Raw genomic sequence first — 21,046 nt, forward strand, 5'->3', positions numbered from 1 at the left:
GTTCTTGAAAATACAATTTTCTGACGCACCTGAACGCATCATCAGTGGTGTAACCTGGAGTCATCGGGTGTTTCAGGTCTTTTAACTTCCCTCACAGTAAGTTTATTATTATTAAGGTTATTATTATTATTATTAAGGTTATTATTATTATGATTCCCTGTCATTATAAGCACGGAGCCACCAGAGTTAGTGCTATGAAAGGGACTTTAAACCTCAGTTGTTGCCATAGTTACGATCAATCTTCTTGACATAAATCCATGTTTTTTGGGTTGTTTTTTTAACCATTGACAACATGTGAAACTTCAGCCTCATCAAATTAATAAAGTTTTTTTAAAAAGTAGATAAATATTTGTACTATACACCTTTAGATATATAAGTTTATATGATTTCTAAACTCCTGATCAATCACTGCACTGACCGACTGAGTGTGATTATCAGATAGTCAGTCCGATATTCGAAAGATGAGTTATTATTATTATGATTTAATATGTGTGTATGTGAGTGGTGTGTGCATGTTTTTTTAGCAGAGTGAATGATTTTCTTTTATGAGAGACAGCAAATGTCATAGTATGTGATGTGAAGATGCAATGACAATAAAAAAACATTCATTCATTATCTGATCAATTGGATTCAGTCTATAAAGATAAAGATGAAGATAAAGATGAAGATAAAGATAGCAACGGTTGTCTGAGCAGATGGAGAAAATTACACCATCTTCAAAAACTCTCAAAGAGGAAACACAGAGAGACACTCTTTGAATTATCCTGCAGATAAACTACAGATACACATAAAGTTTATTTGAATTTCTGCAACTGATTTCTGATAATAAACAGAAAAGGCAGAAAGCAATGCATATAAATTGTTTTGTTTAGTTTTTTTTAAGCCCTCTGAGGTCAATTAACCCTCACATACTGTTCATATTCTGCCTCATAATTAGTCTATTCATACATTCCCCCACCAGTCATTAATAAATATTTAATTAATCCTTAATGAAGCTGTGAGAGCGAGAGCAGAGTGTTTTCTATTTATTTATGGAGGTAAAAAAGACATTCAGAATCATTATTTTATGCTCCAGAAGGACATTTTATAGAATATGAAGAATATAACATGTTTGAATGGTGTTTTTTGTGCATTTTTATATAGAAAAATGTGTATTTGCTGCACAAAAATAAAAATAAAAGATGCATTTTATTACTATTTTTGTATACTGAGGGTCACATTAGGAAAAGTCCTGCAAAAAAAAAGAGGTATATGGTGTTTTTTACAGCTTATAAATGTAAAAATGAGAAGGATTTAAGGGTTAAGTGATGTAAAAACAGCAAGAAATGGACAATAAAAGATAAAATGTGGTAAAAAGGAAGGATGCATTTAGCAAAACAAAAACCATAGGAAGTCAGATCTGATGCTCTGATGCTCCGAGCTGCAGGACGGCTGTAATTAATGCGACGGAGACATCAATGTTTTATAAATTATAGATAAAAACAAGATAAAGGGAAAGTGGGGATGACATGGCTCAGCTTCGTCTATTTTAATGTGTCGGTTTTGCCTTTTGATTGAATTGAAATAATAAAGAGCCTCATCTGGACTCCTCTCTCTCTCACCTCATTACTGCACACACACACACACACACACACACACACACACACACACACACACACACACACACACACACACACACACACACACACACACACACACTTATACGCTGCTACGATCCCCCCATGTAGTAACCATCCATCACTCAGCCTGCAGAGGCGACTCCCCTCCCCCCCCTGCAGTCTCCAGCGACCAGAGGGCGAGCGAGGTAGAGACAGACAAAGAGAGAGAGAGAGAGAGAGAGAGAGAGAGAGCGAGAGAGAGAGAGAGAGAGAGAGAGATTGCCAGCCGTCTTCTCTTCCCCGTCGAAGGCAGCCAAGCCCCTGCAGACCAGCCAGCCAACACCCCTCCCCCTATCTACACATCCCTCTCTCTCTCTCTTTCTCTCTCTCTCTCTTTCTCCCCCCCTCCCTTACAATCCTCTCTTCCTCTCCTCCACTACCCGTCTGCTCTCTATCTATCTATCTTCTTCCAGATATCTTTTTTTCTCTCTCTCTTTCTGCTCTATCCTTATTTACCCAATCGGCTCTTTCGCCGCCTCTCCTCTGGTCAGCCAACCTCTTTCCCTACATCTTTTTTTCTTTCTTTTTTTTTTTCTTCCCCCCCTCCTCCCCTGTGTGTGTGTGTGTGTGTGTTTCTCTGTCGCTTTCTCCTCTTTGCTTTTTAACCCTTTCTTTTCCTTTTGTTTCAATCCTTTCTTTCCCTCCCTTTACCTCTTTCCCTCCTCTACCTTTCTATCTTCTCTGTTTGTTTATTTCATTCCCAACCAACTCACACATTCCTCCTTCGTCTTCCTCCACGTCTCTCTATTATGTTCCACTTTGTTTACTTTTACTGTTATGACTGTTCATCGCTCATTCAGACGACACTGACGTGATTATTTAGCTTTTTATTTTTCTTGCAGCTGAGTCACAAATCTCCTGGCGGCCATGTCCGCCTGCTGCCATAACGGAGGAATCGGCTGTGTGTGGAAATATGGACTAAATTAGTGTAAAGAAAAAGAAAAAGTCATGTGGATTTGTAGTTTAAATGGTAGAGAAATGCTTAAAGATGGAGTATTTATGTATTAACAGTCAGTTCAAATGTCTCCCAGGCGGCAAATTATGTCTGTCCATCTTTCAGCCAATGAAATATAATATAATAATCATTTATCTACCTGATTAACACACATAAGGTTACAGTGGCAGCCTCTCTTTTGACTCTCTTAAAGCCAAAATACAGCAAAGCATCTTCCATGTGATGTGTTTCCATACATGTTCTCATATAAGTCGATCATTTAAGGTTTTTTTGGGGTTGAAGTTGGAGTAAAAAGTCACTAATAGTCTGCAGATATTGGCATAAATCTGAATCTCTTTCTTCATTTTTCCAGGTGATGTCTTGCCAGCATGTTTTTCAAAGTCCACTTCATAATAAACGTCATGTTTTCAGCTCCATATGTATGAAAAAGGTTTATAATAGATAGATTTTAATGTTCTTTTACCTGTTTTTAAAGCTGTAAATGTTTTTTGGGGATCGGCCTTCATCACTCACTCACCTTCACCAGCTCTCAGATCATCTACTGCTGAGTTTTATTAAATACACACAATTATATGCACTAAGAAAATAGTGCAGCTTTAATAATGGAATAATCTACCTAAAGCTATAAGAGATGTGGACTGTGTGAACTTTTTTAAATGACAGCTGAAAACATATTTATTTAATCTGAGTTTTAATTTGTGTCATTTCAATGTATTTTTTAATGGGTGTCTAATTTCAGTTTTTATTTATTTGCTGTTGTTTTATTGTATTTTTTATTTTTCTCAGTAAAGCACTTTAAGCTACATCCTTTGTATGAAACGTGCTCTATAAATAAAGTGTATTATTATTGTTAGTATTATTATTCATATTTATCTTTCCCGGCTCCTCCAGTCTGCATGGGGCAAGATACTTAACCCAAAATTGCTCCCGTTACTATGTCAACAGTGTATGAATGTGTATGAATGGGTGATTATGTCATGTAGTGTAAAATCACTTTGAGTTGTCATAACGACTAGAAAAGCTCTTTATAAGTACAGTCCATTTACTTTATATCTAACTACAAACCACTGATTACTGGCCAATATGCAACCAGCATTACCAGTATCACTACAGTGGTTAAATGACCAGTTAAACTAACAAGCTGACATTATAGAAAAACTCCAAAAGAACCTTTTGAGTATCAAATACTGACAAATGTGACTCTGAAAAGTGTTTATCTCGTTCCTTCCTGGATTACAGCAGCTGTATTCACCGTCTCAGGAGTTACAAGGCGACTACAGGACTTGACTCAGAGCTGCTGCAAAATAAACTCTCCAATGTTGAATCCATTTGTTCGGTAAACCTCCAAATATACGGCTTACTACTGAGTTTCGGAGCTAAGATGAGGTGAAAGCACAACAGTGGTGTATTTATCTCTGATGTGGAAAGTTTGAAACATACTGAACGTTATAAGGAGAAGTGGATTATACTGTAGGAGTTGTTTTCACACATCTGGTTTCAACTTGAATCCATTATAACTGTACCTGTCGTCATCTTTAAAAAAAAACACACACTCTTAGAGTTAGATTAGGATATTTAACCACTTTAACACACAGACTTATAATATGGCTGCCAGCTGGTGTGTTGTGTGTTGCATCTGCTTTCCCTAATAATCAATAACTCCTACTTACTCTTCCCCCTCCATCTCTCCCACAGCTTTTCCCTCCCTTTCCTTCTTATTCTCTCTTTCCCTCCCCTCTCCACTCCCTCCCTGATCCCTTCATCATCCCCCCCTCCGCAGCTCACCCAGCCTCTTCAGGGAGCTGTAGCGGCTGATCTCAGGTTTCATGCTGGTCTCGTAGGACGGAGGCAGCTGAGCCAGGTTGTGGAAGGAGTGTGAGAAGGAACCGTGGCTGCTGTTGTGTCTCATGCCTCCTCCGATGATGCTGCCGACGCCGACCACGCCGCCGGGGCCTTTACCGCTACCTGACAGCAGCGAGGCCCCAGAGGAGAGCTGGGTGGTGTTGTTCATACGGGCACCGCGCTCTGGAGAGAGGGAGAGTGATAGAGAGAGAAGGAGAGGAGGAAGAAGGAGAATGGGGTGAAGTAGAGGAGAAAGGGGAGAGAGCACAAGGGAGATGAAAAAGACATGAATAAGCAAGTGAGGAAGAGAGGGAGAGAGTGGGGAATAGTAGTTGAAAGGAGAAAAAAGGTAGATAGATAAAGAAGGAGGGGGAATGAAGAGGATGGAGCATGATGGAGGGAAAGGAAGGAGAAATGACAGTAAGAAAACAGAGAAGCAATGCATGGAGAGAAAGAATAAATAAAGAGAGAAAAGGGAGCGGGGGGGTTAATAAGACAAATAAAAAGAAAGATGGAATACAAAAAAAGAAGAGAGAGCACAAGGGAGAAGAAAGAGATAGAATAAGCAAGTGAGGAAGAGAGGGAGAGAAAGGAGAGATGTAAAGAATGAAAATAGAGGGGTGAAAGGGAGAAAGAAGATAGAGCATGATGGAGGGAAAGGAAGGAGAAATGACAGTAAGAAAACAAAGAAACGATGCATGGAGAGAAATAACAATGAGACAAAAAGGAAAAGTAGGGGGAAAAGAAAAGATATAGAAATGGACCCAAAAAGAAAAGAAGAGGGAGCAGAAGGGAGATGAAAGAGATAGAATAAGCAAGTGAGGAAGAGAAGGAGAGAAGGGGAATAGTAGATGAACAAGAGAAAGGAGAGGAAAGATGTTCAGAATGAAAACAGAAGGAGAAAGAAGAGAGGAAGAAGATAAACAAAAGAGAGGGGAAAAGAAGATGGAGCATGATGGAGGGAAAGAAAGGAGAAAGGGGGGAAATGACAGCAAGAAAGTGGAGAAACAATGCATGGAGAGAAAGAAAAAATAGAGAGAATTAGGGGGAAAGGAAAAGGGTTTAAAAAGACAGAATAAGCAAGTGAGGAAGAGAGGAAGAGAAAGGAAATAGATGAACAAGAGAAAGGAGAGGAAAGATGTCCAGAATGAAAATAGAGGGAGAAAGAAGAGAGGAAGAAATAAAGAGAGGGAAGGAAGAAGATGGAGCATGATGGAGGGAAAAGGGGGAAATGACAGCAAGAAAACAGAGAAATGATGCATGAAGAAAGAAAAATTAGAGAAAGAGTAAATGAAGGGAGGATTTAATAAGAAGAAACAGAGTGAAGAAGCAGTAGAGAAAAGAAAGAAAGACAGAACAAGACAAAAAAGAAGAAGAAGATAGAAGTTGGTTAACGATCAGTAAACACAGGAAGCGTCTCTCTCCCAGCTCTCCATGGCGACCATCTATAAATACGACTCTGCACTTTTTTCATTTTCATCCGAAGCTTTTAACACATTCATATATCAGCCACACACAGAACACACGTACAGAGACACACACGCTGAGCACATCTGATAATCTATACACACACACACACACACACACACACACACACACACACACACACACACACACACACACACACACACACACACACACACACACACACACAATCACATTTATGCAAAGTGCAACAAAGCAGCACATCGATCGATACACACAAAAAAATGATTTGTCTTATGTAAGATTAGCAGCATGTGGAGGGAGTAGAGGGGGGGGGGGGTGAGGAAGGGGTGCAACATGTATACTCATATCACTTACATCATACAGTATACACATACATACATACATACATATATATATCCAAGCAGACAGCACTCATAGTGACCCAACATGTAGGTGCCTTTGACCTCACATGTGTAGGTTCAGTACATTTAAAAACAGGGACAATGAGCTCACATCCGACGGGTACATCTAAAATCGACATATATAAATATATATATATGTATATGTGTTAATGTATATGTGCGCATGTTGGTTTGCCCATTGCTGGATCATTGTTAGATCATCGTTAGTTACTAGAGAGCAACGTTTTTAACCCCTTTGTAGGTCTGCTCAACTGTTTGGTAGACGTCACTTTGTGTCATGATATCTGGTTAAAAACTAAAATCTATTTAACTTTAAACTTTTTGGGCAATCTGTACCACTTTTAAAAATGTTAGAGGCTCATTCTGTTCATGTACAAGATGAAAAAAATGAAACTCAAGCTCAAAAAAGGATCTCTTATGTCAGCAGTGATTTGTGTTATTCTTCATTTATACACTAAAGCACAACCTGTATCTATAGCAACCATAGAACAACCTGTATCTATAGCAACCATAGAACAACCTGTATCTATAGCAACCATAACACAATCTGATGGTCCTTTTGTACATTACATACACAGTCGCCCATAAAGTTGGAATAAAATATTTTTTAACTCTTTCCATGAAATGATTGTGATAATGTGATTCATTCTTGATAAATAAAGTGTATATATTCTCATAATTGTATTGATCAATCTCATTGCACCTGGTCAAAGGTGATTACTGATGTGTATAAATAGAAAATAAAAGAGGAATGTGTCTGAAAACTAAATTATTCCAACTTTATGGGCGACCGTGTATGTAATGCACAGACAGACCATCAGATTGTGTTATGGTTGCTATAGATACAGGTTGTTCTATGGTTGCTATAGATACAGGTTGTGTTATGGTTGCTATAGATACGGGTTGTTCTATGGTTGCTATAGATACAGGTTGTTCTATGGTTGATATAGATACAGGTTGTTCTATGGTTGATATAGATACAGGTTGTTCTATGGTTGCTATAGATACAGGTTGTTCTATGGTTGCTATAGATACATGTTGTTCTATGGTTGCTATAGATACGGGTTGTTCTATGGTTGATATAGATACAGGTTGTTCTATGGTTGCTATAGATACAGGTTGTTCTATGGTTGCTATAGATACAGGTTGTTCTATGGTTGATATAGATACAGGTTGTTCTATGGTTGCTATAGATACATGTTGTTCTATGGTTGCTATAGATACGGGTTGTGCTTTAGTGTGTAAATGAAGAATAACACAAATCACTGCTGACATAAGAGATCCTTTTTGAAGTTGAGTTTAATTTTTTCATCTTGTAAACGAACAGAATGAATCTAACATGTTTAACCTTCCTGTCGTCCTCCCAGGTCAAATTGACCCCGTCTGTTTTGACTGTTCCTTCTTTCCTTCCTCCCTTCCTTCCTTCCTCCCTTCCTTCTTTCCTCACTCCCTCCTACCTTCCTTCCTTCTTTCCTCCATCCTTCCTTCCTCCCTTCCTTCCTCCCTCCTTTCCTCCCTTCCCTCCTCCCTTCCTCCATTCCTTTCTTCCTCCCTTCCTCCCTCCCTTCCTTCCTTCTTCCTCCCTTCCTTCCTTCCTTCCTTCTTCCTCCCTTCCTTCCTTCCCTCCTTCCTCCCTCCTTTCCTCCCTTCCCTCCTCCCTCCCTCCTTCCCTTCCTTTGTCCTCCCTTCATTCCTCCTTTCCTTCCTTCTTCCTTCCTCCCTTCCTTCCTTCCTCCCTTCCTTCTTTCCTCACTCCCTCCTACCTTCCTTTCTTCTTTCCTCCGTCCTTCCTTCCTTCCTTTCCTTTTCTCCCTTCCTTCCTTCCCTCCTTCCTTCCTTCTTCCCTCCTTTCCTCCCTTCCCTCCTCCCTGCCTCCTTTCCTTCCTCCTCCCTCCATCCTTTCCTTCCTTCTTCCTCCCTTCCTCCCTTCATTCTTCCTCCCTCCCTTCCTTCCTTGACTCAAAGACAACAGGAGGGTTAAAAGCAAAGTTTTGAACAAATGAGATCTGTAGAGGTTTAGATTTAGGGTTAGGGTAAAAAAAATCCGTCGTCAAAATGTCGTCATGGCCTCAAAGAGAAAGTAAGAGCAAAGATTGTTTAAATAGCCCTCTCTTGGTGTGACCTACAAAGGGTTAAAATGTCAGATTTACAAAAAAAGAGAGGTGGAGAAACTTTTGTGTCAGCAGCTGATGTAAAATAATTAAATAAATAAATGAAAAATATAAAGAGGCGATAAAAGGTTGCGTAACTCTGACAAATTGTCCATTTGCTGTTGTTTCCTGTCTTGCAGACAGACACAATCGATGAGGAGTCTATTCAGGGTTTCATGGTGGTAATGGTTATGTGCTGCCATCTCGTTAAGATTACTGCCGGACGTATACTGGTCATTGACCATTGACAGTAATGGGCAATAATGGCCAATAATGTCTGTGTAAAGCGTCACCCGGGGAACACACACAGCACATCGACTGCTGTACCGAGCATGTTACACACAGCACACGCTATAGGAGAAAAAAAAACAATGCTAGCTCTGAGCTCGTATGATTAGTATTATGAAGCATGAACTGAGCGAGCTGAAGGTTGGAGACAAAAAACTTAAGTTGGATTAAATATGATGTTTTTAGTTTATCAGAATTAGTCGGGTCATTTTTTAAGAGTGTGGAACACCTACGATGGCTGACAGAGAGCTTTGATAATGGCGTCATGGTAATAAATGAACTTTGTGCAGAGTGTCTGACTCAGAGAGCTGAAGTGTTGAACTGTTCTTGAGTCCTCACAGGAGACCGTTAACGGTTATCTAACGCAGGAAAGAGTGACGACGAAAACCAGAAGAAACAAGAGGTTGAATGACAAGATAGAAAAGTCTTGAATCTTACTTCTCTGACCAAAACTTTCAAGAATGAACTAAAATCTTCATGAGTCACAGCCAAGAATGACGTCAAATAACCAAATAACGCTCCTGTTGTCTTGCTGCTGAACCTGCAACTTTTGGTTTGTTTATGAAACTTAAGTATAAATTATTACCTAATTCTGTGTTTAACCTTTTTAACTTCTTTCCAATTTGTTACAACAGGTTTTACTCATATTCGTTTTGGAAATTATGGTCAATATGCCTCATTTAAATAAACTACACTTCATTTTTCAGCTGTGGTCTTTGGGTCAGTTTGATGAGGGAGGACGGTTCATTCATCACTCAATATTAACAGCAAACCCTTCAATGTGAACAGAACTACAAAGATGCTTCTCAAATATTTTGTCCTAATCTAATTTCCTACAATAATGTCACTTATAAGTTTATTTAAAATATTAAATATCAAACTCAAATTTGCTTTACATAAATTTCACAATATTGCAAAAAATATCAAGAATCAATGAAGCAAAACAACATTTATATTGATATATATATATTAATTATTATACAGTATATCCTATTTATTTGTGTATTTGTGTGTTTATTTGCATTTCTGTTTCACTTCTTTTGCTCCAAAGTTAATAAATAAATCATCTTTACAACTTTACAGTCGCTTCTACGCAACATGGACGATATTTGCTTACAGCATGTATAAAAACAGCATTTTAACTAAAAGTATAACCTGTATTATCTGCTTTCTTGTGTAATTCAGCACCTCCAGAAATAACTAGCACTGAATAAACTTTAATGAATGATAATCAGCAGCGTTATATTTCCATTTCAGCCATTTCAGGTGTTTTAAACTTTTATCTCTGATATTTAAGAGGCTTGTGCTAGCATTGATTTTTTTTTTTCTTCTTCTTATTGTTGCAAAGCCTGGAGCAACAGACTCAGGTATAAGAGCAGTGACCTCACTCAAAGCCAAGACCTCCGTTAATGTGTCGTGTGTGAGCTGTTTGCACATCACTGCTACACACAAAGAACGAGGAGAAGAAGAAGAAGAAGGAGGAGAAGCACATTTGGAAGCAGGCTTGTGGTGGTAGTGGTTGGTGAGGAGGAGCGGAGGGGGGGGGGGGGGGAGGGGAGGGGGGGGGGTCAGACAGGCTTGCATTAAGCACAGGGGAGGGGGGGGGGGCTCTTGTGGAAGATGTGTCACCTTCAACAGAGTGGTGTTGAGGATGGCACAGCTGTGTTTAAGAGCACGGGAACAAGAGGTTGTCATACCAACAACAAGACAGACAGGCAGTGTGGTGGTGATGCTGGAGGCTGGTAGAACGTCGCCACGGTTACCGCCACCGCCACCGCCTGCACTGTGCTGCTGACCAGGAGGCTTACCGATGGTAGCAGAGTGTTTGGGGCTGGATGCAGACCCCTGCTGGTTAAAATGGTGATGCATGTTTCCAGCTGCAAAGAGAGCAGAGCCAACAGACTGATGGACAACCACTCGAGAGACAAGACAGCCGTGTGTGTGTGTGTGTGTGTGTGTGTGTGTGTGTGTGTGTGTGTGTGTGTGTGTGTGTGTGTGTGTGTGTGTGTGTGTGTGTGTGTGTCGAGTAAGCATTCGTGTCAATAAAGAAAGACAGGATAGAGAGAGGGAGAGAGAAAGAGAAAGAGAGAGAGTCAGAAAGAGAAAGACAGGATAGAGAGAGAGACAGAAAGAGAAAGGACAGAGAGAGAGAGACCCTTCAGGAATCAGCTGTTTTTTCTTTGGTTATTTCAACATTTTCCACATTAAATATCTTCAACTACTAATAAACAAAATATGACTCTTTCACATCTCTCTGTAAACTCCAGAGAGGAAGGACAGGAAGAGATGATGAGATGCAGTTTTTAAGAAGTTTATTTAACCTGTTTAATGTTTGCATACATGAAACACTACGATTATTGTCAAAGGACTGTAAGCAACAAATTTGGGGATATTTTCATTCACTAAGACTTTTGACCAGTTCCTCTGTCATTACTGTAAAATGACTAAAAGTTCAGCCAAATCCTGGAGAGACTCTAAAGGTGAGAGACAGAAGCAGAGCGACAGACAGACAGAGAGAGAGAGACAGGAAAGAGAGTAAAGAGAGAAAACATATATATGTATTCAGACTGTATGTGTGTGACCTGTTACAGTAAAATAAAGCAAACACATCCTCCATTCTTGAATCCATCGCCCAGAAGGGAAAAAGTTTGTCAATTATCTGCAAAAAAAACATTAGCTGGAAACCAAAAACACCAGTGTGTGTGTGTGTGTGTGTGTGTGTGTGTGTGTGTGTGTGTGTGTGTGTGTGTGTGTGTGTGTGTGTGTGAATAAAACAACATAACACAATGTTGAATATGTCTTTGATTTGCAGATAACTAGAGCTAACATTTAAAATAATGCTTCTCTTTAGTGAAGCCAAACTTTTCTCTACACTTCAGCCTTTAACTTGCTTTTATTTCAGTCACTACAGAACTTATTTAACCCTTAAATACTGTTAATAAATGTTTTATTAATCCTTCTGCTGAATTAATGATGTGGAAAAAACACATTATTTTATGGTGCAGGTGAACATTTTATAGAATATAACGAATACAACATGTTTCATGCTGATTTTGAATATTTTTAAATAAACGCAAGTTAAATGTGTACATTTGCATATATATAAATGTGTATCAGCTGCACAAAAATTAAAATAAATAATGCAATTTTATTTCCATTTTTGTAAACTGTGGGTCAAATTATGAAAAGTCAAGCTAATAGAAATGTGTATAAATTGTTTTTACACCTCTAAAATGTTATAAATGGGTCAAATTTTACCCTGAACAGCATGTAAGGTTAACTTTATTTTATATATTGTTATTATAAAAAATATTGTAATTGTTATTTTCATTTTTCACATATATTTATATTACATTAATGTTTTTATATCTTTCTACTCTTTCTCTTTTGCTATTTTTTAAGATTGTTTTTATGCTCCTTTTATGTGTCACACTTTTTCACGCTTTTCTTTTGTTGCATTTATTATATGAAAGTTTATTATTATTATTATTATTATTATTATGACTCTTGATATTCCATTAAAACTACATCTGCATCTAAAGAGTGCCGACTTTTTTCTACCTTTTACAGATTTACTTCTTCAGTCCATCGCCTGGTTTAAAGTCTCTTATTCCAGATGTGCGCGTCTACCACATGAACCTTTCCATACTTTCTGCTCCAGTAATAATATCACTTTCAATAAATGTGTTTAAACGTTTAGTCACAGATTGAGAAAGTAAATGAATATATATGTTTTACAGCAGCTGTTCCAGTGTTTACTGTTGTTTTTCCTGCACATGAACGCCTCATCATCACACATGTGGGTCCACTGAGACTCTCCTGTCACTTCTAAACAGCAACATCTGGCAACAATTCAGTCAAAACAAATGTCTTCCACCTGAAGTGTGATGTGTGATGTGTGATGTGTGATGTGTGTGTTACTGATGTCGAGACTGTACTGAGATCTGATTATCATCCACGTCACTGAGGAGCCAATCAGCTCGCTGCATTCTAATGTGATTTCATTTCATTTGCACTGTTAACCCTCCTGTTGTCCTCGAGTCAAGGAAGGAAGGGAGGAAGGAAGGATAGAGGGGAGGAAGAAGGAAGGAAAGGATGGAGGGAGGAAGGAAGGAAGGGAGGAAAGGAGGGAGGGAGGAAGGAAGGAGGGAAGGGAGGAAGGATGGAAGGGAGGAAGAAGGAAGGAAAGGAGGGAGGGAGGGAGGAAGGAAGGAAGGAAGGGAGGAAGGGAGGAAAGGAGGGAAGGAAGGATTGAAGGAAGGAAGGAGGGAGAGAGGGAGGAAAGGAGGGAGGGAGGGAAGAAGGAAAGGAAGGAAGGATGGAAGGATGGAAGGATGGAAGGATGGAAGGGAGGAAGAAAGAAGGAAAGGAGGGAGGGAGGAAGGAAGGAAGGGAGGAAAGGAGGGAGGGAGGAAGGAAGGAAGGGAGGAAAGGAGGGAAGGAAGGAATGAAGGAAGGAAGGAGGGAGAGAGGGAGGAAAGGAGGGAGGGAGGGAGGAAAGAAAGAAGGAAGGGAGGAGGGAGGAAGGAAGGAAGGAAGGAAGGAAGGAAGGAAGGGAGGAAAGGAGGGAGGATGGACAGAAGGAAGGAAGAAAGGGCGCAAAGAAGGAATTGTCAAAACAGACGGGGTCAATTTGACCCGTGAGGACGACTGGAGGTTAAATGTTGGGTTTTTTTTTTATAGTTTTGAACCTCTCGTCACTCACTGCGGTTGTCTTTGCTCTGCAGGATGGGGGTGTAGAGGTTCTTGGATGTCCGACCGTCTGACGTGTTGCTGTTCATCCCGGTGGTGTTGTTCCTCTCTCCCTGCTGCACGGGGCTCGACTGGTGACGCAAGATATCCACCAGCGACCTGACGAAGCAGCAGAGGATGGATGGATGGAGGGATGGACGGAGGGATGGAGGGCATGAGGAAGAAAGAAAATGGGATAAAAGGGAAAGACAAAAGGTCTCATGTTGGAATAAGTGTCTGAATCACTTTTAAAAGGCACAACATGGCTCATACTGAATTAAATATAAGATAAGAAAAAAATAAAAAGAGCATCAAATAAAAAAGCATAAAGAACAACAAATAATAAGTAAATACACAAGCAATAAAAACAATAGTAGCAAAAATAATACACCTGAGTCTGATACTGATATTGCACAGTTGAACTGAAGGTAATAGCAAGCCTGAAATACTGATATTTTACAGTAGTGGACATTAAAAAGTGCAAGTTTGTCAAATTATTCAGGTCTAAATGTTGTATATGTAACAGTTTTGTCATGTTTGAGGAGCCATTATGGAGCATTTATATGATTGGAATCTGTATTTTAAAGCCTAAAAAGTAATTAAATGAAAGCTAGATGAATGCAGCAGTGTTGTAGTACCACGTATAATAAAAGGATGTTATGATATCTAGTCTCTCTTTGGTGTTAGTGTGTATAAACAGCAGCGTGAGGACGTTTTATTAAAGCCGACAGACTCACCTGGGCATGTTGATGTCCCTGTTTCTGGGTCGGCGTGCCACCTTGCTGAAGGCGATCCTCACACCCACAGCCACCACCAGCGTGAAGGAGATCACCCCTCCGATCACATAGGCCGTGCTGCGTTCAGGGACAAAATGACATCAGCTCAGTGAACGCAGCAGGAATAAAAAAACAGGCATCAGGATGGAAAGTGTTTGTAGTGGTGGAGGAAAGATGAAGTGCTTTAAAACTCTCAATACCTCACTAATAATACTCTATTAACCCTCCTGTTGTCCTCTAGTCAAGGAAGGAAGGGAGGAAGAAGGAAGGGAGGAAGGGACATTCGTGTCGTCCTCCCGGGTCAAATTGACCCCGTCTGTTTTGACTTTTCCTTCTTTCCTTCCTTCTGTCTGTCTTTCCTCTCTCCTTCTCTTTCTTTCCTTCCTTCCTTCTCTCCTCTGTCCCTCTTTCCCTCCTCCCTTTCTCTTTTCCTTTCTCCCTCCCTCCCTCCTACCTTCCTTCCTTCCTTCTTTCCTTTCCTCCTTTCCTACCTTCCTTCCTTCCTTCCCTTCTTCCTTCCTTGCTCCCTTCCTCCTTTCCTTCCTTCCTTCCTTCCCCCTTTCCTTCCTTCCTTCCTCCTTTCCTTCCTTCTTCCTCCCTTCCATTCTCCCTTCCTCCGTCCCTCCCTTCCATCCTCCTTTCCTACCTTCCTTCCCTTCTTCCTTCCTCCCTCCTTTCCTTCCTCCTTCCTTTCCTACCTTCCTCCTTTCCTTCCTTCTTCCTTTCCTTCCATCCTCCTTTCCTTCCTTCTTCCTCCCTTCCATCCTTCCTTCCTCCCTCCCTCCCTTCCTTGCTCCTTTCCTACCTTCCTTCCTTCCTTCCCTTCTTCCTTCCTCCCTCCTTTCCTTCCTTCTTCCTTTCCTTCTGTCCTCCTTTCCTTCCTTCTTCCTCCCTTCCATCCTTCCTTCCTCCCCCCCTTCCTTCCTCCCTTCCTTCCTTCTTTCTCCCTTCCTTCCTTGACTCGAGGACAACAGGAGGGTTAAATAATGCTGGAGAGTTTAATCTATAATAACGCATCATATTTTACTTGTTTATCGTGTAAAATCTTAATCTGTAAAATAATCAGTAACAATCTGCACTAGAATGATAAATACTGTGTTTCCTAGAGTAGAAGAACAGAGTTGGAAATACATATGGAAACATTAATACTTGAGTAAATGTACTGAGCTGTTAATTTCCAACATATGGTAAGGATTAAAGGGGGGTGATGGTTTCCATGACTACGGTTATTTACCAGATGTTTCCTCTCTGACATGAACTGAACCAGCAAGTGGGGGAAAAAAATGCTAATGTATAGTTAGTATATATACTCCACTAAATTTACAGATTAAAGACTTTTGATGCAAAATATATGAGGTGATAAAATATGATGTATAATTATAGATTCTGCTACAGTATATAAGGTAGTTAAAAGTATGTTTCATTATGTTTTATAATGTTTCTCATCAGGCAACAAGTCTAAAATAATAATAATGATGCATGTAAAACATAATATAACACAAGTAATACTTTAAATGCATGTTTTTAACTCAAGCGGGGAGTTCTGGTCCTCTGAAATGAGGCCAACAAGGAAGTAACTTAAAACTGCATTCTATCAAAAGGCCACCAGGGGGCGACCGTTTTGGTGTCAAAAGGACTTCCATCTCTATACAAGTCAATGGAGAATTCAACAACTTCTCACTTGATTTCTAACCTCAGTAAACGTTTTCAAAATGTGTTTATGGTCTCAATCGCTAGTTTAAAGCCTTCTTCAATGCAGTATGATGTTCATTTGGGACATTTTGGCCTCCCTGATTTTATATGTGACGATAAAGCAGGGTATGCATTAGGGCGTGGCTACGTGGTGATTGACAGGTTGATTGGTTCACAGGTTCAGGAGGGCGCCTCTTGCTCCTCCTGATGCCCATATAAGTAGAATCCGTGTTTTTATTTTTCCCAGCATGCACCGGAAATGTTCAATATGGCGCTGCTCAGATCCAATACTATTGGCTTCTGAGCAGCAGTCCACAAACCAATGGGTGACGTCACGGACGTTACGTCCATTTCTTATATACAGTCTATGGTAGTAATGGAGTATTTCTATATTGCAGTATTCTCTTTATTCCTTTCCTTACAGGCTGCTAGTCGACTCTCCTTCTTCCTTGAATGCATTTTGTTTTTTTACATTATCGTCACTCTTGTTTGTCTGAGCGGATGTGACAGGAGCGTGTTAGTGACGGTGGTCCTGCTTGTTGTTTCAGGGGCAGCGACAGTAAAGCAGAACACCTTCAGGAGGAGTTTTATGAACGCTCCTCATTCAGTGATGGAATAGTCCATTAATCTGTAGTGAGGGGGGGTTTAAACGTGCCTAAGGGCCCTTTTGTGGGTAATTTTAGGGTTTAATAAAAGTTAGAAGTTAGAATAGAGACACAGTTTTATATGTTTCATATCTAAACAGTATCATTGATTTTAAGACATTTAACCAGGTAATCAAGTCTAATGTGGCCGGTCATGTACAATATTAACCCTCCTGTTGTCCTCCCGGGTAAAATTGACCCCATCTCTTTTGACTGTTCCTTCTTTCCTTCCTTCCTTCTTTCCTCCCTTCCTCCCTCTTTCTTTAATTTTCCTTCATTCTTCCCCTCCTTCCCTCTTTCTTTGCTCCCTCCTGCTTCCATACTTCCTTCCTTCCTTCCTCCCTTCCTTCTCTCCTTACTTCCTTCCTCTTTTCCTCCCTCCCTCCCTCCCTCCTTACTCCTTTCCTTTCCTTCCTTCCTTCCTTCCTTCTTTCCTCCCTTCTCTCCTTCCTTCCTTCCTCCTGTCCCTCCTTCCAACTTTCCTTCTTCCCTTCCTTCTTTCCTAACTTCCTTCCTACCTACCTTCCTTCCTCATTTCCTTCCTCCCTTCCTTCTCTCCTTACTTCCTTCCTCTGAAAGGAAAGGAGTAAGGAGGGAGGGAGGAAAATAAAGTTTTTCTCCTTCATCTTTCAAATAAAGCAGCTCAAGCAGGATCATGTAGAAGTAAAGCTGTGAGATAATAGGTGTGAAAGACTTAACCTCGTACTTCCCCTTTAACGGCTTCATTTTCTGCTTCTTAGTCTAGACTCTGACCTGCTGTTCTGCTGCTGGAGCGTCTCGAAATCTGGGTCAGGCTTGTTCCCCGTCGGCACGGTGACAGTGACCTGTGGGTCGGCCCAGACGGGGGAGATGTAGTTGTTGCAGGAGTCCTGGTCCAGACGGTTCCTCTGGTGCTCGCAGCAGAAGCGGTAGTGGCAGGTGCCGCAGCAGTAGATGTAGCTGCCTTTGGAGCAGTTGAAGGTGCTGTCAAAGTGCCCCATGACGTCGTAATAACCCCTGAGGAACAAACAGGACGGGAGAAATGTGTCAAACACTGCAGAGTTTCATAATGTGGCTGCAATTCGTCCCATTTAGGAGTCCTGTGTGCACCTAAAAACCTGTTTAATGTGTTAATTGTATATTTGTCTCATTTATTTATGCTTGACAGTTTTTTAAATTGTGTTTTTATGTATGATTTTTCTCTAATTGTGTTTATTGTACACTGTCATGTGAAGCACCGTATAAATAAAGTTTATTTATACTATTATTGGGTTAGTTATTAATAAGGTTTGGCAAGATGAGAAAGAAAGAAAGAAAAAGGAGGGAAAAGGAAAGAAAGGAAAGGAAAGAAAGAAAGAAAAATGAGGAAAAGGGAAAGAAAAGAAAGAAAGAAAGAAAGAAAGAAAGAGAAAGAAAGAAAAAAAGAAAATGGAAGAAAAAGGAAATAAAGAGAAGTAATCACAAAACAATGATAAATATTAAATATTTTATCCACCTACAGTGTATTTAAGTGGACTTATACTAATAATGACTTCATTTAAAACATGTAAATGTTTCCTGATCTCCATGGTTACCAGATTAAATGTAATATTTAGAACAATTGTATTCCATTACCTTTATTTAATATAAAAGTTATAATGTAAGATCATGCCAAACTAGTTGATATGGTGTTTTATTGACAATTTACTGTTTTTATGGTTACACCACTTAGACATTTTTGCCATAATCCTCTAACATATTCTCTCAAAATGGATTAAAAGAAGAAATTTGATGTTGAAGAATGTGTGCAATTTATTCATACGTTTATGTTCATATTGTAACCTCTTTAAATTTAAACTAAACCACATGGACACATAAGAAAACCCCATTATTAACCCCTGAGCAGATTAAAGGTATTTTCTATTCTGTGTGTGCATGGTGTGTCAACTAAACAACCTACACATAAATAAAGGAAAGGCTGCTGATGTTGCAGCAGAGCAGTTTGAGCTCTTTAACATTTTAACAGATGAAACAGCAACACTCAATAAAATATTAAAGTCTAAAATCAACATCGATGAACATTTGGAGCTTCACGTTTTGTCATCACTGTGTTTTCGATTGCCTGAACACAGCGGCTGTTGGTAGGATCTGTAGTGTGCAGCTCGCCAACACACACACACACACACACACACACACACACACACACACACACACACACACACACACACACTGATTTAGAGCTGATTAGATGTTGCCTAGCAACAGCCGGACGCCTCTCAGCGCGCACAACATGAGCTTCAGTGAGATGGAGATCAGAGCTCTGCAGGAGGATGAAGAATCATGATGCAGCTCACTTTCATGACCATCCACTCTGACTGTCGTCCTACACAAATGAAAATAAACTGCATTCTTTCATACAGGCTCATCGTTTTCAATTTTTCTCTCCACACAAATACTCGATTGTCTTTGAAAGTAGCAGATCAGATGGAGGCGGCTTTCACAGATTGTTGCTTTTATTTATTTATTTGATCAGATTTCCACCTGTAGTTTAATATTCATCATATCTACTGACAAATTCAGCTTATATAAGGATAAAAACTGTAAACAATGAGCCTCAACACACTCCACACCTAACATACTACTACACACACACACACACACACACTACTACTAGGATGTGATTTCTTTTGTTTGTACCTGCACACGTCCACATCCACCAGCTGTCTGGGAGGTGGAGCCACCTGGGCCGCACCGAGGGGGGGCTTCAGGGCTTCTGCCGTCATGTTCCTCGGCAACATGGTCTGAGGGAGGGGCTTCGGAGGGAGCTCTGCCACCACCGGCGGGTCATCTCCATCCTCCACCTCGGCCGCTTTAGGCGCCACTTTGGGCCCGGCGGGCGGCGGTGGCAGCCGCGGCTTGTAGCCGGTCAGGAGGAACAAGGTGCTGCTTGCTTTGGCTCCGGCTGCGGCCGAGCCACCGCCGCCGGTCAGAGTCATCGCATCGTTGCCGTCCACGGCGCGTCTCTCCGTGGTGATGGTTGCCGTGGAAACAGCAAGGCAGGAGAAAAGCAAGAGGATGAGGGACAAGCAAAACATCCCTCTTGAAATTGCAGGTTTCATTGTTTTATCACAAAAGTTCTTCAGCCGTCGTTGAATAAAAAAAAAAAATCAAAATCACTGCAAAGTTTCAGCGTCTTCCTCCAAGAGTTGACTTTTATATATTAAAAAAAATCCTTCAGTATGAAAAGTTTTGACTCCAGTTTGATGCACTGGTCCTTTCTTCTTGATGCAGCGGTGCAACGTTCAAGCTTTGATCTAAACTTTAATTCAATTCAATGTTTCATGAATGTGTGTTTGGCATTTCACTCTCTCTCAGCGACATGTAAACATTTCCTTCTGTTGAGCAGCTTTTGTAAACATTGAGGTCTTTAAGGAGTTTTTTAGGCCCTATGCAAACTGCCTGTGAAATGTCTGTAGATCTGAAATAATTTGAATTCAAACGTTTTACTCCTTATAAATTGAATAATATGAGCTTTTTAATGTTGGTCTGTCAGTTGAGACACTTTACAGTCTAGAGGCCAAAATTGAAAAATCTTTTAAATAGGCAGTCTTTGTTTTACAGTGTGTAAACAAAATGAGTTGTGAGAAAACTGTAAACTCTTTATTTATATATCTTTATATATATATAAATATCTCCTGCTGAAGAGTTTTTCTGGGAGTCGTTTATGGCACGAAAAATGTACGATTCACGTAAGAAACTAGAATGGAAAATGTAAGTCTGTAAACATTTAGCGCTTGTATGTAAACTTTTATATTTCACGTCTGATGAGCTTTGACAGATGCTGGATGTATTCGTGTTTTGAGTTTGGCACTTCTGTTATCCTGTGTGAAGAAATGATGTGTAAAAACCATAAATGGAAAAAAAGTGTAAGTGTGTATTTTTTGTTTTTTTATAATATATCAAATCAAATACTCGAGCTCAGTGCGTCTCGTGTCTGTAAACAACAGTCCTGGCAGCTTCACAGATTTCAGCTTTTATTTCTTTTTTTTGGTGAACAAGCTGATGAGAAGTCAGTCTAAATTTGGCACAAGCTGTGACTTAAAACGATGTTTCTCTTGCATCACACTCACAATGTTCCCAACGAATAAATTCTCCCCTCTGAGAAGTCTATAAAGGTCAATATGCTTTGAGATTTTGGTTTAAAAATGAAGTAAAACAGGGAAATTCAGAGGTTGTGAAACAGTGAGTCAGAGTAATAAATGTGCTGCTAAACGACAGCAGTGAGCAGCATTAAATATTTAAGAAACAGCTAGAGGACAAGAGATCAATTCAATAAATGAGTATGTCAAGGCATTCACAAAAGAGTGATAAATAGCGAGGGGGAAAAAAAGGTGACGAAATTACAGAAAAGAAAAAAAGAGAGCGATAGAAAAAAATAGGAGGATCTATGTGCGCTCGGTACCCTTGTGTGAGTGTCTTTGCTCTGAATTTAACTTGGCCCA

At 40.0% G+C, this 21,046-nt stretch overlaps 2 protein-coding genes across 2 annotated transcripts in view; one reads left to right on the plus strand and one right to left on the minus strand.

Moving 5' to 3' along the window:
- LOC133996697 (protein shisa-7-like) overlaps positions 1 to 19,663 on the minus strand; it is a 23,931-nt gene extending 4,268 nt beyond the window's left edge. The window contains 6 exon segments of the mRNA XM_062436313.1: positions 4,399 to 4,638; positions 10,552 to 10,620; positions 13,449 to 13,594; positions 14,212 to 14,328; positions 17,340 to 17,582; positions 19,242 to 19,663. Of these exon segments, the coding sequence (XP_062292297.1) occupies positions 4,399 to 4,638; positions 10,552 to 10,620; positions 13,449 to 13,594; positions 14,212 to 14,328; positions 17,340 to 17,582; positions 19,242 to 19,663 (1,237 nt within the window).
- LOC133996494 (major histocompatibility complex class I-related gene protein-like) overlaps positions 1 to 21,046 on the plus strand; it is a 636,344-nt gene that overhangs the window by 460,082 nt on the left and 155,216 nt on the right. The gene's annotated exons all lie outside the window — the stretch shown is intronic.

The sequence above is a fragment of the Scomber scombrus genome, chromosome 16, assembly GCF_963691925.1.
Source record: "Scomber scombrus chromosome 16, fScoSco1.1, whole genome shotgun sequence".
In the NCBI taxonomy this organism is placed as follows: Eukaryota; Metazoa; Chordata; class Actinopteri; order Scombriformes; family Scombridae; genus Scomber; species Scomber scombrus.